Below are 18,559 nucleotides of genomic sequence, written 5' to 3'. Positions count from 1 at the left end.
TGATATCTAATTATAATCACATGTTATTATAAGTGATTATCACTTAATTTAAGTCCAGACTAAATGGTACATATTTAAGTATTCTAAAAAATAATCACATTGCCTGAATTTATATATAACATTCAATTTTATTCAAAAGAGATTATATTACTCAAAATTTGATTAAAAATACTTTATCTTCTAGGAATGGTTTGCTACCTAAAACTTTGCTTTGTGAAAAATATTTTATAGCTTGGGAAATGTAGGGAGGAAATTATTTTAACCTCCCAATTTTCCTTCAAAACCCTGGCATCAAGCCAGTGACCTCTCTAACTCTTATGGAAGCACTTATTAATATTTTGTGACAGTCTCAAGTGATAGAATATAATCTAAATTAAGCACAGTTGTAAAATATGATGAACTGAGAAAATAACTTGCCCCTTACATGCAACCATACATGCAATATTCAAGGAGAAAAAGAGGTGGAAGAGAATAGTGGGGGAATAGTATATGTATTTTTTTCTTTAGCAAGATATACAATATATCCTAGCACATTAACATTTGTTGCTCCTGAACATCGCAAGCTGTCTTTGTTCTCCTTTGCTCTTCTTTTGTGTATCTCTGGGGAAGTGTGGGCCTTTTTGAAATGGATTTCTACTTTCTTAAATAGAAGGTGAAACATTTCCAGATGATAAATAGCTTTGGGTCTGTTACCCAGGCGGGGGAGTTCTCTACTCACATTGGACTGTTAAAGGGAATTCCTAACCTTGTGAAGTGATATTCCTGTTGCTCAATTTGCAACAATCAAGCTAGAAAGAACAAATGAGTCCTCTCATGAGAGTAGAATGGCCCAGAATGTCAAATATTCTTGGGCATTTAGTGACTTTGGAAAGAAAGAAATTTGCATTACAGCATTATGAAGTCAGATCATCTTCTGGTCTGGACTTCTTTTGTCTATAAACAATATCATAATCACAATCTAATGGATTTTTAGCTGACCCAGTAACCAATGTGATGTTCCTGAGAGAAGAATAAGCATTAGTTTGAAACTAAAGAACTACAAAACAGAAATATTTAGTATTTTATAGGCTTACCAGTAAAGATATGGCAAAAAGCATTTGTTTTCTATGTAATAAAAGTATTTCAGCCAAAGAAATTCACTTTAAAAAATATTTTGGCCAATTTAGCTGAGTTAATTCTGCATTTAAATAAAATGGATACAATATTATTTCATATCTCAAGCATCAACTGCTAAACCATATGGCTAAATCATTCTATACCCATTTTAAATTAGTAATAAGTATTACCACTTATATGCAATTATTACTCCAATATTTCCTGAAGGAATCCTGTACAAGGAATTTTCCCTTTACCTTTTAATGTGTATGTGTAAAAATAGCTGTCAGAACAGCCTCTTTTTCATGCTACCACTGAGCCATATCTCCAGCCCCAAAGGTGTCCATTTCTGGTTACAAAGCTCTCCCTATTATGTAAAGCAGAATTTTGGGTGACCAATTTTGCCGGTATATGGTTTGAGACTGAACAAAAAATTTAATAAAACAGCTAGAATAATAAAGAGTAGAAGACATAACAAGAAATTTCTTGTTTCAGTAGACAAATTCAGAAGGATTTTGACAAAGACAAATGACAATAAAATTAGTTGATATATTAATGTGTGATCCTTATATCTTTAAAGAAAATAAAGACCCAAAATTCAAATGCAATTCATGAAAGTTTGATGAATCCATGTGCAAAAACAGAAGATATTTGGAGAGATATATCCATAATATTGAATAAGTGATGTTTATTAAAAGATAAGAATTTTAATTAATTTCCTTAAATGACTTAATAGCATTGTGATTGTGTAGGATAAGGCCTTATTTTAAATAAATCAGTGCTTAAGAGTGTCTAGTGAACTATTATATTTGCATTTTTCCAAAATGTACATATAAGAACAAAGCATATACAACACAATATTCCTAATTATTTACTCTAAATGGTGAGAATAGAGGTTTTTATTCTATCATTCCAGTTTTCTATTGTTTTTAAATTTTGTTCAATACAATTTTGTTAAAATAAAATGGTGTATTGCCCACAAACATTTGACTCTTCTCCTAAAACCATCAGTAATTTGTAATCTAGGAACAAAAGTGCAAGCCCGTTATCCTGATGGGAATGGCATGGAGAATGGATATCTAATTACTGTAAATGACAAGGGGGTAAAGGACTGGTAACTGTCAAAGGTACTCATAGATGCTAGATGCAAGAGTTTACATTGAGAGGACTCCAGCAAAGCAGGGGCAACTTTGAAAAAGTCTTCAAATTGTCAGCTATTTTGGACAAAATAAATAAGGCCTTCTAGGTAAAATACAGAGGTTGACTGGTATTGCATATATATTATTTTTCTGACCTGAATGAAATCATAAGCAAAGGTATAAATCACCAGAGTATGAGCAATACAGAATAAGACAAACATCATTACCTATGTGCCCTTATGACTACACAAATGGTGTGACTCTACATCATGAACCACCAAATAAATGAAAAGTTGCACCCCATTTGTGTACAATGAATCAAAAGACAAAATTAAATTTAAAAAAAACTAAAGAATTGATGTTTAACAATTTTGAAGTTTTTATAAGAAGTTAAAAATAAAAATTCTAAGTGATAAGAAAAAAAAGAAATTATTGTTTAGATCATCTGGATTTAGAGTAGGACTGGCACTACATTATGGTTAAAATATTCTCCACTACATATCTGAAAAACAGAACAATGACTGGTTCTCTTTCCATTAATACTACATCAAAACTCTAATCAACTCGCAAATCCATAATTGCAAATTAGATTATGTAACATTTAAATGGACAGAAAGCTAAGAGACTAAGAGTCATCAGATATTTGAGGAATGCCAGCAATATGGTTAGCAATACTCATATTTCAAAACCAAAAATAAATGTTTAACGAACAGATAATTCAGGCAAAGTACAAAAAGCAAGAGTCCTCAAAAATGTGAAAAATACCCACTTTCTGCAAGATAATGATACGATTCTTTAAAATGGGAATATCAAAGTAAAAGAAAGAAGTATTGGAATATGTCTATGTTTATGTGTGTACTGACTTGGAAAATGAGAAAGAATACCAATAAATTATTGTAATATAGAAACATTTTTTAGGGAAATAGACATACAAAATGAATAATGTGAGTGAAATATATATGATATATGAAATATTCTTGATTTCTAACACTGAACATATGAATTCTAGATAAATAACAGAGAAAACAGGATGAGAAATAATAAGGAAAATAATCCTAGAAGAAAATGTCTAAGTGTTGAAGAAAAATAGGTTTTTAACTGAAAAGTTTACAAAGTGCACATCCTGAGGGAAAACACACATAAACTCAACCTGGAGAAAAATATTGAAAATTTTCAAAACTACATATTTGGATATAATTGTCTAAATAATTAGAATACCAAGATTTAAAAAGATTAAATAAATAGAAAAATTTACTAAATAATTAATTAAATAGTTTAAAGTAAATAGAAAAAAGGCTCATTGTCTACAAAGTAATGAGACATTCTGTCTTGCTTTCCAGAAATCAGTGAATGCACAAGAAAATACAATAATCCCCTCAAATGTATGAAGACAGATTTCCAACCTAGAAATATGTACCCAGACAATAATTAATTGTACATGACTGCAAAATAAAGGCACTTTCTGGTATGCAAAGACTCCAGTAACAGAACCATTCTGAAGACATTGTATGACATTAATATTTGCAAACAGAAGAATGAACCAAAGTAGAAGAAAATATAAGATACAAGATCTGGTTTCCAAACCAGGAGATTAACAAAGAAAAATTCCAAGTTCTCTTGTTTGGGTTAGGAAGGTTTAGACCTTCCTCTGGGAGGTATGTTCTGAAAAGGAGATTGATGTTGGCCTGAGAAATAGGATGAGATTAAGTGTATGAAAAAAATAAAATAATATAAACAAATGAACATAGATTATATAATAGAAAAAAAATTCATATTTAAAAAGAAAACACATAAAGCACATCAGCATTGCATATTATTTGGTGGTGAAACAAAAATATTTACATTATGGCAATTGTTAGGGTTTTAAAAAATATTTTAGCATCAACTTATAGAAAACCCCTGGGAACTTATGTATCAGTAAAAGTCCCCTAGAGAAGCAGAAATAATCAAATTATTAGATACACACATAGATATAGATATATATAAATGTAGACATTGATAAGAAATTGGCTGATAAGAAACTGGCTCCATCATTATGGAGACTCACTGGTATCAAGATATACAGTCATCAAGGTGGGGACCCATCAAAGTTGGTGATGTGATTCCAGTATAAATATAAGTAGCCTCAAGACCCAGAAAGATCTAATAATTCAAGTTCAAAGCAAAAATTATTTTAAAAGATGTGACAGTGACCCAGCTCTAAAGCAATCAGGCAATAGGAGTTCCTTCTTCTTCACAAAAGGGTTAGCCTTTTGTTTCTAGTGAGGCCCTGAGCTGATTGGATATGGTCCACTCACCCAAGGAAGGACAACCTAACTTTTTCACTCTACTGAGAACCCAAATGTTAATGTCTTAGAAACTCCCACACAGAAACACCCAGAATAATATTGGATCAAATCTTTAGGAATCTCATAAACCAATCAAGTGGGCACTTACAGTTAACCATCGGGGTTACATAAAAAGCAAGACAGAATTCGTAAATCTTTGGGACAGATGATGAAAGGTGGGGGAAGAAATGGGAGGAGATATAGGGGGAAGGGTGGAGGTGTTAATGCTGTGCCCTTAGGAGATGGAGAACCACAATCATTCTAGGACTGAACTGAATTTGGAAAAAGAGAGAAACACGTGTTATTTAGGCAAGTGTTTCATTAATAACACATAAACTGAATTGTATTACAAATCTATTGGAAAAGAAAGGTGGTGTGGCACATAATCAGAAATTTTATAAGTATTATGGTTTATATAAGAGGTGGTCCCCCAGTAGCTTATGCGTTGGACAACGCAAGAAAGTTTAGAGGGAAAATTATTCAGTTATGAAAGTCTTAATCTAATTAATGCATAAATCCACTTGAATAGATTAACTGAATGGTAACTGTAGGCAGGCAGGGTATGGCTGGAGGGGTGGGTCACTGGGGGTTGCCTTTGGGGTTTATATTTTGTCCCTGTTAATCAGAGCTTTCGGTCAACTCAACTTCTTTGCCATGTCCTGAACTGCTTTCCTCAGGCACAATCTTCAGCCATGATGTTCTGCCTCCCATCAGGCCCAGAGAAATCAAACCAGTTTGTCTATGGCCTGAGACCTCTGAAACTGTGAAACCCAAATAAATTCTTCTTCCTCTATATTGTTCTTGTCAGATCTTCTGGTCTTAGCAAAAAACAAACAAACAAACAAACAAACAAAAACCTGACCTAATATTCCACAGTATGCATATAAATTCATTAAGATTTAAAATAACATATCAAAAGGTGGCAACAATGTTAAAATATTTTTCTATAGAATTTCTTGAAAAAAATGCTTTGTATTAACTTTGCATTTTTACCCTCACATCACAACCTCTTAAGGGTCATAACTGTAACAATCCACCATTGTCAGCATTGTCTCCCTCCAGGAAATATGCCCAGTTATATATATATATATATAAAACATTTTTTTTTAATTCATTCATCTGAAGAAGGGTACCTAGGTTGGTTCCATAGTTGAACTGTTGTCAATTGAGTTGCTATGAACATTTATGTAATATGCTGATTTTAAGTCCTTTGGGCATAAACTGAGAAGTGGGATAGCTGGGTCAAATGGTGGTTCCATTTCAAGTTTTCTGAGGAATTTCCATGCCTCTTTCCATAGTGTTTATACCAATTTGCAGTACCACCATCAATGTATGAGTGTACCTTTTTCTCCATATTACTCAGCCTTAAAGAAGAATGAAATTATAGCATTTGCTGGTAAATGAATGGAGCTGGAGAATATCATGCTAAGTGAAATAAGCCAATCCCCAAAACCCAAAAGTCAGATGTTTTCTCTGATAAGTGGTTGCTAATTCACAATGAGGGGCAGGCTAGGGAAGAATAGAGTTACTTTAGATTAGGTAGAGAGGAGTGAAGGGAGGGGAGGGGGTTTGGGAGGAGGAAGGGTAATAAAATTAATCAAACATCATTACCCCATGTATATACATAACTATATGACCCGTGGGATTCTATATCATATATAATCAGAAGAATGAGAAATTATACTCCATTATACATGATGTATCAAAGTGCATTCTACTGTTATGTATAACTAATAAAAACAAAATTTTAAAAAATTTTAAAAACTGACCTATACAAATAGGTAAAAAAAAAGTGGGGCTGGGGTTGTAGCTCAGTGGTAGGCGCTTGCCTAGCATGTGTGAGGCCCTGGGTTCGATTCTCAGCACCACAAATAAATACATGAATGAAATAAAGGTCTATCAACATCTAAAAAAAAATTAAAAAAAAAAAGTAACAATGAATGTCCCCCATTTCCTATTTTTTCCATATTTTCTTATAATTTAAGAAAACGAAAGATAAAATTCTCTCAAAAAATTCTACCAATTTCAACCTCAGAGACTAAGGCAATAGGAGAAGGGGTGAAATGAATGCTTATGAAAGTTAAGAAAGGGATGAATGAATGAGATTTGGAGCACAAGGAGCAATTTACAAAACAGTATCTGTTTTAAAGAACAAAGAAATTAAGATTTTAAATAATATTTCAAAGGCGGCAACAACTATTTTTTCTGTAAAATTCCTTGAAAAAATGTTTTGTATCAGCTTTCCATTTTTACAATCACACCACAACTTCATAAGTCTCATAACTGTAACAGTCCAGCATTGTCATTTCCATCTCCCTCCAGGAAATGTGCCTAGTTCTAAGATTTAGGGACTACATAATAATGCAGAGTTTATGTTAAATTGTTACATGTAGCAGTAAACTGGTAACTCAGTAAAATTTGTCCAGCAGGTAAGTCTACTGCACTTATGTAAAATGCACATACATATGAATTAATAATAGTATTTGTTAAACATAATTATTGGTTTTCATACAAAAACTACATTTTTAAAATTAGTGGGTTTTTTTCCTCCCAACACACCCCATACTCCCTTCATGTCTGGTAAATATTCCCCTGTCCTGACAAATGGAAAAATAAAAATAAAATCACTGCTGGACATGGTGATACAAAAGCATTTTCCATTTTATGTGCACTTTTCAACCCGTAGAAAGTAAGAATATACTCCATTTTTTTTGCAGCAGCTTCCAAAATATAATCAGAGAGATGCTAGTAAACATTTAACTTTAGATTAGCTTTCTCAAAACTTTTGAGCACAGAAATTGAAGATTTGCTCACACTCTGAAGCTAGTCCTCAGTATCTTTTTTAAGCCTCTCTTGGCATCTCATTTTCACGCACCATCTGAGATGACTTGGAACACATCAGAAAATAACACCACCACTTCCACAAAGCAACTGCCTGGACAGTGTCTATTTCCACATCCATCATTTATGGAACTCTGTTTCTGGGAGAAATTTTATTTTAAGTGTCAATACTAAAAAATGATATTATTGGACTTGGCTGCTTCAGTCAGTAAATGCAGTCGGCACCTACTCAGCAACAGTTTATTTTTATTACTTGGAATAAGACACATTTCTGACTGTTATTTTTAAATTGTCATAAAGGAAAATAAATTTAATTTTGGTGGAGTTATCAGCATGCTGTATGTGTAGCTTGGAGTGACTGTAAAATGATGCATGCCCCATGACTTTATTTTTACAGTTAACACCACCCAAAAATGAGGCAAAGCATGTGAATCCTTCTGCCCCAGCCCTCTTTATGCAAATGAGATTATGAAATTGCTTCACAGAGTAGGCTCAGTCTACATTCCATTGTTGAAAGGCCTGGTACAGCAGTTCTATCTATGGAGATAAATGTCTCAAATCTTAGTTTTCAACATCTCTCAAGATTCATAAAAATGATCATAGTTTTGTTCTTGATATTTGTCTTTTTATTTCAGAGACATAAATGTAAGAAAATATACACAGATGCACATTTACCACATTATTTAAGAAAGAATGGGTAATGTACATTATAGCATTCAAATTCACTAAATAAACATAATGTGGTCACTTAAAAGAATTGAAGAATTTCAAGTGACACTGAAAAATAATTATGGTACTCTTATTGAAATATGTCAACTCAGTTTTTTACATCAAGTGTTCACATACAGAGAAATATTTACATATGTATATAAGTTATAGCTAATATATTTCCATGCTTTTTTACACTTTCCATTTGTATATATATTTCTAGAACATATAAGTAAAATATAATAAGCTATTTTTAAGTGAATGAATGATATTCTCATCTTAATTTATCCCATTTTCTATTCAAAATATTTTATAATTTAACTAAAGAAAATTTTATATTATCCAACATCAGGGCATTATTATTTATTTAGCATCAGATTTGATATAGAAAATAACTGCACTTTATGCTAATCACCCCTGTTCTTGAGTTATTCAGTATTGAATAGCTAATTTTAAATATTGCCTGTCAATTCAGGATAACACCTGTGATCTGCATTAAGGTTTTATCATGCGTTCAATTCCTATAAAAATTATAATCTTTCAAGAGTTTCAACTTCATTTGCAACTCAAAGTTTTAATGTATTTTCAGGTATTTTTATATAGCTATAATCTCTGAAAAGCTCATTTTTTTAAACTAGAAGGAGGAAAAGGTAGAAGATTGAGGAAAACCAGCAAGTGAATTTAATTTAAATTTTGGATAGGGATAGAAACACATTTGCATTTTTATTCTTATGACATTTTCAAAAGAAAACATTTTTGATTTTACCTAAATGTGCTGTGTTTTGTTTTGTTTTGTTTTGTTTGTAATTCTACTTGGAGTACTTTGAAAAAAACCAACTTGGAATTTTCACTCAGTTCTGAAGATATCAGCACATATTCTTTGAACTATTGGCAAAGTGATCCATTTTATGAAGTCATTCCCATTGCATTGAGCTTTTGCCTGTCTTATATCTTTAGATAAATTCCAAAGCTACAGCAATACCCACTGTATTAAATATCTTAAAAGATATGATTGAAATTTGTAATTTGAAATTCCTAAGTTCAAAGAACATTTATCGAGGGGTCCAAGGTAGAAGTCTGGTTGGGGAAGAGCAGGTTGTAAAGTCATCTGGGGGTGGGTGCTTCTATGACAGAAGAACAAAAAGACATGAGTACTGAAATGCAATTAGTACAAAGTAAATGTTGCAGCATCTGGAACATGCCACTGAGTATCATGAAAATGACAGAAGTCAATCTCTCACCAGGAGGTGGAAGAACTGAGAAATTGTTCCCATAACTAGACCTAGCAAAGGCTGGAAAGGACAAGGCCTTTATTTGGGAACTTTAACATTGTCCAGGTTATCAGGAATGTAAACACAACATTTAACTGCTTGCCCCTCACTGCCCCCTTTCAGCTTCGAAGCAGCCAGAACGACCGACGCCCCCTTTCCCTTAAAGCAGTTGGGAGTTCCTATAGCTAAAGGGGGGAATGAAGCCAGAATTAAGGACAGGTAGTTAGTGTAGAAATAGGAAATCGGGTCAATTCGAGGAAATGGAGGCCATAAAGCCATCTGCCTTTGGAAGTTGGAGACTGCCCCTGGAAGAATGGAATGTCAAGGATCTCCGGAGCCCATTGATGACCAAATTTACCTGCCTTTATCAAGGACTGCAAGCAAGGAGATGCTAATTAATGCCCCCTGGGCCCTTACCTGTCTGAATCACCTTGGCCCTCCCCCTGCCCTTGGCTTCTCACTTATGTAAAACCGGGCCTAGTCACGAAGGCAGGAAGGAGAGAGAGGTAAGCGGGGAGAGAACTGGAGAACAAAAGAGACTTTAACCTATAAAAGATGTAGGGTGCGCTCACTTCTTGGGACTTTTAGAACATCAGCATAACCGAGGCAGGATGGACAAATGGATATAAGATTCTATCCATGATAAAGAAAAAGGGGGGAAATGAAAGGCCCCAGCTCTTTGTCTTAAACCCATGACCTAGGACACTCTACCAAACCCCCCCCTGGGAAGGTTGCACGGCCTACCTGGAGGTCGTTAAACTGATAACTAGGTTAAGAAAGAATAGGGCGGTTGGGAAAGCATAGATCATCGGGTCCCAGGGAGTGCCTGAACAATCAGGAACTGATAAGCGGGAACCAGGAACCATAAAAATACCAAGAATACCAAGTAATAATTGTGGATTTTTTGGGATATAATAACCTTACCCTTCAAGTAACCTATGTGCTGTGTACGTGCTGGATTCAAAATAACCAATAGGAAACCTGTTGCTTACCGCGCGCGCGAAACCTGCCCCTTTACCCTATAAAAAACCTGTACCCCAAAGCCCGGTGTGCCAGTTCACCGAAGCTCCGGCTGAGGTTTTACTGAGCACCCACAGGCGCCTGTGTAACCAATAAACTGCCTCTTGCTTTTGCAAAAAAACAAAAACAAACAAACAAAAAAAAAAGAACATTTATCTACAGCTTGATTTTACACTTGAAATTTCCTATGCTTCATAGCATTTTCTAAAATATTTGGAGGAAAAAAACTTCCTCTTATCATTCATAGCAATTTTCTTCATACTTAATTAAAACATAGAAACTTAAAGAAATATCAAATTCATATGCCCTCTAATTGTTGCCTTAGTCTTTTAATTATGCCCCTGAACTCTTGAAGAGAAGACCCACAGAGCCCAAGTGACTTCGGGGCTGGTAGGACTAGCTCTTGGCAATCCCATAGGAAGGATTTCAAGTGTGTTGCACAGAGTCAGAGACGGAAGTTAATTAGAAATAGTGAGGATAGGGAGGCACAGGATAGGCACTGAGTGGACATTCTCATGGAGAGACAGGGTAGCTATTGCACGATCTGGGGTTTTGAAAGGATTTGTATTTTTTTTTTTCATCTTACCTCAATTTTTAATACTCCATTAAGTGATTTGTTACCCTTCGTAGAAACCTCAGAAGGTCTTTGTGTAGGTACAGATAGTCACAGGTGGCTGTGACCTATTTTTGGTGATGACCTGTCACAACAGGAGAGTTATGAAGGCCTGATCATAAGAGATCTTGACACGATAGTTACCTTAAGGGATTATAATTAACTGTCTGGAGAGTTTGGACATACCAGTTCCCATTTTCTTGATGCTGGTCTACTTTGAAAAAGTTTTCTGTTATCCCCAGTTCTGTGACTTATGGGCTGTCTTTGATGTGTATGTCTGTTATCCTACCTCTACCACTTACTCAGGACTGACTCCTAACACCACCAGGTATAAATCTTTATGCTTACACTCACACACGAATATATTTTCAGAGCAAGTTTTGAAGTAAATAAAAGTTCCAAAATGAATAAATTCAAGTTAATAATGTTAACCTGAAGAATAACATTTTACTGAATGTAAATCACAATGTCAAGCTTGAAAGCAAAGAGGTACTAATGTTGAGCTTACGTTTAATCGGTATTTCTAATTTGATGTTACTGATACCAACACCCAGAAAGGTAATTGCAAATAAAATATGTTTATGTAATTAAAAATATTTTAAATCTCTTTTGTGCTACAATATTAACAAACATAAGTCATTTTTGTACCAAAATTTTGCCAGAGAGCAGTACCAGTATGCAGATTGTAAGGCACAGTCCAATGGTTATGGGCACCATAAAAGTTCGACGTTGTTTCTTTAAGTGATCTGTTGACTACAATGAGCTCCCAAATATAAAATCTCGGAAACTGAAATCAGAAAATTATTCCATTATGAGTGAAAACAGTTTAAAACATTTTATATCAGCACCTGAATTAAAACAAATGTAGATGATATAATTATATGAATACAAATTATTGTGTAAAATAATTATAAAATATGTTTATTTATATTAATTATAAGAATATGTATTAACAAACTTTATATAACATGATCTTTTAATGTGCTATTTCTTGCATATATTTACTTATTCTGGGATAATTTATGATTTTCCAAAGCTATGTTGAGCCTTTCACTTATTCTTGGACTCCAGTTTGAGCAATGAGGACCACGTCACTGTGATGAATTCCCTTCTCTTTGATTCTCTCCCTTATTGATATCATGTGTATCTTATTTCATGGTACAATACAGTGAACTGATAATGTGTTGAATTTCAAAAGAAATTAACTGAATTCAAATTTCTCTGTATTACAAACAAGAAATATTCTATATGCAGAATGAATTAGAAGAAACTTATCTATTAATTTGAGATGAAAACCACTGATCCTACTAATAATTTGGTTAATATTAGATAATTCATATAATCTCAATCAGTTAAAATGAGATAGTCTATCATTTATAACTGAAAGATCTTCTATAACTATATCTAGAATCTCTGTCTCTTTCTCTCTCTCTCTCTCTCTCTCTCTCTCTCTCTCTCTATATATATATATATATATATATACACACATATATACACACAGGTATTCACTGCCCACTTTTTCAAATTTCCTGAATGTTTATAATTTTTATATTCAAAAATGATGGAGAAAAATGAAAAGAGACTGTTTTTGTTTAATATTCCTAATTAAATAAATTATACTGCAAGATATGACTCTTTAATAATGGCAACATTTTTAATGGTCTCCCTCTCTTCTCTCCTTCTCTCTCTCTCTCTATCTTCCCCCACCCCAAAGCTTCATTCTGACTTGGACAAGGGAGAGGGTACTGTTAAATACACCCTCTCGGGAGACGGTGCTGGCACCGTTTTTACCATTGATGAAACTACAGGCGATATTCATGCAATAAGGAGCCTGGATAGAGAAGAAAAACCTTTCTATACCCTGCGTGCACAGGCTGTGGACATAGAGACCAGGAAACCCTTGGAGCCTGAATCAGAGTTCATCATCAAAGTGCAGGATATTAATGACAATGAGCCAAAGTTTTTGGATGGACCTTATGTTGCTAGTGTTCCAGAAATGTCTCCTGTGGGTAAGTAGGCAAATGAAAACTGTCAGATGCTAATAAACTTCTCCAACATTCACATTTTCAGGTTAATGTAAATATATTATTTGTAAATTCTCCAATTACTTTTCAAATATAGAGGCTGCAATTTTTTTTATTTATTTTCTCAGCTTTTTCTATTTAATTCTTTTTTCTCTTCATTATGAAGGTATCAATTAGAATATAGACCATTCTCCGTGTTTCCCACATATTGATTTACCTAATTCATAACACCCCCTTATAATTCAAGAATAAAAATTATTTTGTATTGAAATGGATTATCCTTAATAATTCTAGACACCAACTGACTGCTGGATTTAACTACCTCATACCACCAAATACCAGAGAGAAATTTTGACTCAAGTATGCAAATCTTAACCAAAATGTGTACTGAGTCTGACCTAGAAAGAGTACAGAAAGAGGTGTTTTACACCCTTTTTAGAATCAATAGAGATTTGAGAATGGTAAGATCATTTATTTTGTGTATATAAATATTCCATATTAGTTATACTACCAAACAACAAAGAAAATAATGTTATGATTTTATTATTAGAATAAATTTACAATTTGACTATGGTGACATCATCATTCTTAATAATCTGTATTTAATATAAATTCATATTTCAACATCAAAGACTTCACAAATTCCTATAATATATACCATAAGGTTAACTAAGCTGAGAATTCTAGCCTTAATGGCCATTTTAATTAAGATTTTTACTCCTTGGTCACAACTGCAAATTCATTCTTATATTCTAGTTCCTATAACTTCTAGTTCCTATCACTGGTATTCACAGCACATTTTTATTTTTTCAAATTTTATGAGTGTTTAAAATTTTTGTAATCAAAATAATGGAGCAAAAAGAAAAGAGACTAGAAGTTTTTGTTCAATATTCCTGATTAAAGAAATTATCTTCAGGAACTTCTAGTTCCTATCACATATGGAAGATAAAGTCGCTACACGTAGGTTAAACTTGAAACTTGTAGTGAGCCATTTTTAATATTTCCTGAGTCTGACATGTCTCAGAGGGCTGCTGCTCCCCTACAACCGTTCAGGACATGCAGGGAAGATTGCACACACTGCCCCGAGGGCAGAAGCAGGTTAGTGGCTATAGAAGTTGTCACATAGATTTACTACAAATGCACTTGAAATTGTGTGTGTGACCTTATCAGCCATTCAGAGACCATACTCTCACCCTTACCTAAGAAATCAAATGGAAGTAGTTCACTTAGATTCCAAATTTTAATTTGTGTACTCAGAGCTGCAGATCTCATTCATTTTCAGATGCATTTTGAATTGCCCATTTTATGCAGCATTATGATTGCTGGATATTTAGAAATAGAGTGGGGAAGAAGAATGCACTACCAGAAAACAGGAAATGAGGGAGACAATTTTATTAATTGTGTCTTTAGTTTACAGGGAGGAGAAAAGTAAAGGTAACATTCTTTGAGAAAAAGACTTTTAAGAAAACAATGCTATTCAGTAGATAAGTAGTTTAACCCAGTCACTTTGTATAAATTAGAAATATCGACATGAATTTGGAATGTTTAGTGATTCTATTACTAAAACAACATCCTTAAAGCAAACACACACATCTTGTTACAGTATCAGAAAATTCTGTCTCATTAGATAAACAATTAGGTCTTTTGTTGATTAGGATAAAGTACAGGGCCAAAGAGCCAAAGCCCTTATTTAGAAAATTTGCAGCTAGTGCCTGACAAAAGAAATCAATCTGGAAAATCAGGAGAAAGGTAGGTAAATGAGAAAATGAAGTAGACCCAGCTTTTACAGTTTCAGGGTGTAACACTATTTACTGTGAGACCATGAGAAATTGGAAAGGTCTGTGGAAAATGAGGCTGTGTGAAGTGTGCCATTAATAAAATTTCTCTTTGACTACTCAAAAGACTCCAGTAAAAACTTAACTTGGTTTGCAGCACATTCCTTCCATCCCATGGTAGTGGGGATAGACCCCGAGTCTTCCTGCTCAAGGCAAGGACTCTACCTCTGAGCTGCAGCCCTGCCCCCAGCTCTTTCCATTTTATTCTGAGATGGGTTCCAAGTTTCCTGAGCTGACCTTGAGTTTGCCATCCTCCTGCTCAGCCTTGTGGTAGCTGGGGTTAGAGGCCTGTACCACCCTACCCATTTTCCACTGTCAATTTTATTTTTTATTTGTTCCTTTTAGAGATACATGACAGTAGAGCATATTTTGACATAGTATACATACCTGGAGTATAACTTATTCTAATTAGGAGCCCAGTCTTCTGGATGTACATGATGGTGAGATTCACTGAAGTGTACCCACATTTTTTCATAGCTGGAGTATTTCTTTCGAATCTGAAACTATTTACATATTGTAGGTTACTCTGGGTTTTCTTGAAATACATTTACATACTGTGCTCTTTTCAAATGAATACCGAGGTACAAGCACCACCTATGAATTAAATGTTAAAAGTAAAAATGTAGCATACATTGCTTTTGCCTTTCTTCATAAGGCCCCCACACATATAAAGCCCAAGGCACTGGAGAGCCACCTACACTTGCGGCATCTGTTGCTTCTCTTTTTCCATGACTAATTTAAATCTCACCAACAACTATTGTATATCCAGAACTTGTATTTACTGGATGTTTCCAGATTACTTGAACTCCATTCTCAAGTATGCCCTTCTTACTGGGTGGAAATGGTTCACTGCTCTGATAAGCAAATAAAAGTTTATTTTTTCCCCTACCTTCCTAACTACCACCCACCCCCATATAATCTAGACAACCCTTCCTCTTTGACATTTTTCTGGGAATATTTAAATTGATCCAGACTGAATGGAACTCTTCACATTAAATTCAAATTGTAGCTTTGGTTACAACACATCTCACTTGAGGCATTCCCTATGATACAACTTTTCTTTCCCAACCACTGAGAATGTGATAATTTCAATTTCTTAAAAGAAAAGAAACAACCAATTTAAAAACACGTATAGTGAAAAAATTTATTTTGTAATACAAAAGAGAACACAAAGTAGTATTGGAATGAAGTGTCTTATGCAAATGTCTATGTTACAATCATGGATTAGATACCTGAAATCATGGTACTCAAATAACTTGCAAAGAAATTAAGTGAAATGAAAATTACATGGAACGTAAGTGTATAAAGAGAGAATGGTGGTGATCAGAGCAGGTTGAGATTTTAGAGGAAAATCAATATTTAAGACTTATAACACTATGGAGTGCATTTAATTCCCTAAGTTGAAGAAAATTCTACTGAATCTATGAATTGTTTAAGAGAAAGGTCATTCTGTTACCAACTTCTGCTACATCCAATATGCCATGGAAGTAATATTCAGAGATAAAGTGCTTTTACTTTGACCTAAGGAAATTACTTAATGATCCAGATATTCTCCAACTCAAAGCTACTCCTTGGAGACAAATTTAGACTTTATGAATGTGGTCTTAATTCTTTAAGATCACTAGAGTTACAATGAATTGCAGGAATGTGCCCTCTTTAATATCTGATGATTATGCATCAGTAGATTATGCAGTTTAAGTTACTTTCCATGGAACACTGGAAGGTTTCAAGAGTTTAAATCCATATTCACACTGTGGTCTCTCCCTCTGCGTCAGCTAACTCATTTTGAGACAGCTGATTAGATTATTAATAACCAGGTCTCCATGACATGTTTTAGTAGTTGTCAATTGCGAATCATGAATCATAATTTATGTAGTAAAATGTACCACTCCCTAAGCAATACCAAGGTACCAGATAATGTAGCCAGAGATTTTTATTCTTTATTTTATTTCATCTTAAAAAAAAAAACCCTTTGTACATTATTTTTATATGTTTTATTTTTTCTTTATAAAACTCAGTAATTTCTGTATCTGACAAAGTAAGAACATCTCCCAGGCTCTTTGGAATGGATTTAATCATAATTATACTGTTTTTCTAGGGTTAGTAGCTACTAAAAAACGATCTTGGGGAAACAGTTTTAGATTTCAATTTCAGAGAATATTCTTAGAATTTTGGAATGCCTATTATATTATTGTCTTACAGTAAATATATTATATTTATATATATAATTTTAGAATGGGGTTCCTGCTTAAAACAGATCTGAAGAATAGGAATCTCTTATCCACCTTCTTAGAAAAAGCTTTACTAAAAGTTTAAGTAAACCAAGGTACATTGAAAAAATTAACTACTGGCTTAATAAAAAATAATTAAGAAGTACTCTTTTCATATTTTCTTAGAACTCTATTTTGTTTCACATAAAGTTTGGGGAGAAATGCTAAAATGAATTTTTTGTTGTTGTTATTAGGGTCTTTCAGAGGTTGTTGACTAGACAGTATATTTGGTTTGTACTGAAGAAAGGATATCTCCAAGAAGGAAATAGTGAAGATCTTAACTATACTTAGCATTAACTTATTACATCATTGTTTTGATGTGGAAACACCTATAAATGCCCACACTTGCTTATTTTCACAGAGATGTCATACAGAGGGAAAATAAACCCCAAGAAACAATAAAATACATATGTTGCCTTGTCTGAGAGCCCGATGTGGTAACTGAGAGCAGCTGGGTAGCACAGCAGAGCAGGAATCTCCTGGGCATCGGTCTATGCTCTTCAGGGCGGTCCTTGTCAGGAGGCAGCAGGTGGACTTTTGTGCTCCTAATACATTCTCCCTCTTTATCGAGAATCAACCTTCACCTTCAGATTGGAATTTACACTCTAATCCTTAGACCCCATTCGGTTTTCATCAATGGTCTCAATGAAGTGTTAAACTTTAAAGTTCAAGTTCCAAATCATACATCACATTTATATTTTAGATATCTTTAGTTCCCTTCAATCTGGATCTCTTCCTTGCCTTTTCCTGGCAGGCATGACCCTAACACTTTCAGAGATTTCTGGCCAGTGATTTTTTTAGAATAACCCTCATTTTGAGTTGTGTGGTTGCCTCATGTATAAACTAAAGATATATAAATATAAATAAATAAATATATATATATATATATTTGTCCAATATAAATATATATATATATATATATTTGTCCAAGATACCAGAGAATCAGTGCAGTATTCTTATTGTTCCATCAGATAGGACATGGTTCTAATTTGTCTCATTACTAATGATATTCCTTTTCAGTAACTGATGAAGGTTGTGTATCAGTTATCTATTGTTACCTAATGCATTGACCCAAAACTTGGAGATTATAGCCAAGCTATTGGCTCAGGTTAGCTTAATCTGGGATAAGTAAATTCACCCCTCATTTTGCAATGACACAAAAGCATGAACATGAAGAAGCTGTGATAATTTTGATCCTCTTATATTCTGCCTAACACTTTGTAGCCTCCTGCATTCTCATGAATTCTGGACATTCCTCTCCAGCAATATATATTCAATCACTTCCTAGGACCCCAAGTTTTTATCCTATTATATATCAGTTCAAAGTCCAGGAGCTCATCATCTATGATTGCCCACCGCCCGCGGGGACAATCACAACGCGTACGCTCTTCTTCATCACAGGAACCAAAAGGGCTT

At 34.0% G+C, this 18,559-nt stretch overlaps 1 protein-coding gene across 1 annotated transcript in view; it reads left to right on the top strand.

The window, feature by feature from the left end:
• The window catches only part of Cdh12 (cadherin 12), a 272,648-nt gene that overhangs the window by 75,657 nt on the left and 178,432 nt on the right, over positions 1 to 18,559 (top strand). The window contains exon 2 of the mRNA XM_047555876.1: positions 12,729 to 13,023. Coding sequence (XP_047411832.1) covers positions 12,729 to 13,023 — 295 coding nt within the window. The remainder of the gene's footprint in view (positions 1 to 12,728; positions 13,024 to 18,559) is intronic.

The sequence above is a fragment of the Sciurus carolinensis genome, chromosome 6 (genome assembly GCF_902686445.1).
Source record: "Sciurus carolinensis chromosome 6, mSciCar1.2, whole genome shotgun sequence".
Classification (NCBI taxonomy): domain Eukaryota; kingdom Metazoa; phylum Chordata; class Mammalia; order Rodentia; family Sciuridae; genus Sciurus; species Sciurus carolinensis.
This window is presented reverse-complemented; position numbering and strand designations above follow the sequence as displayed.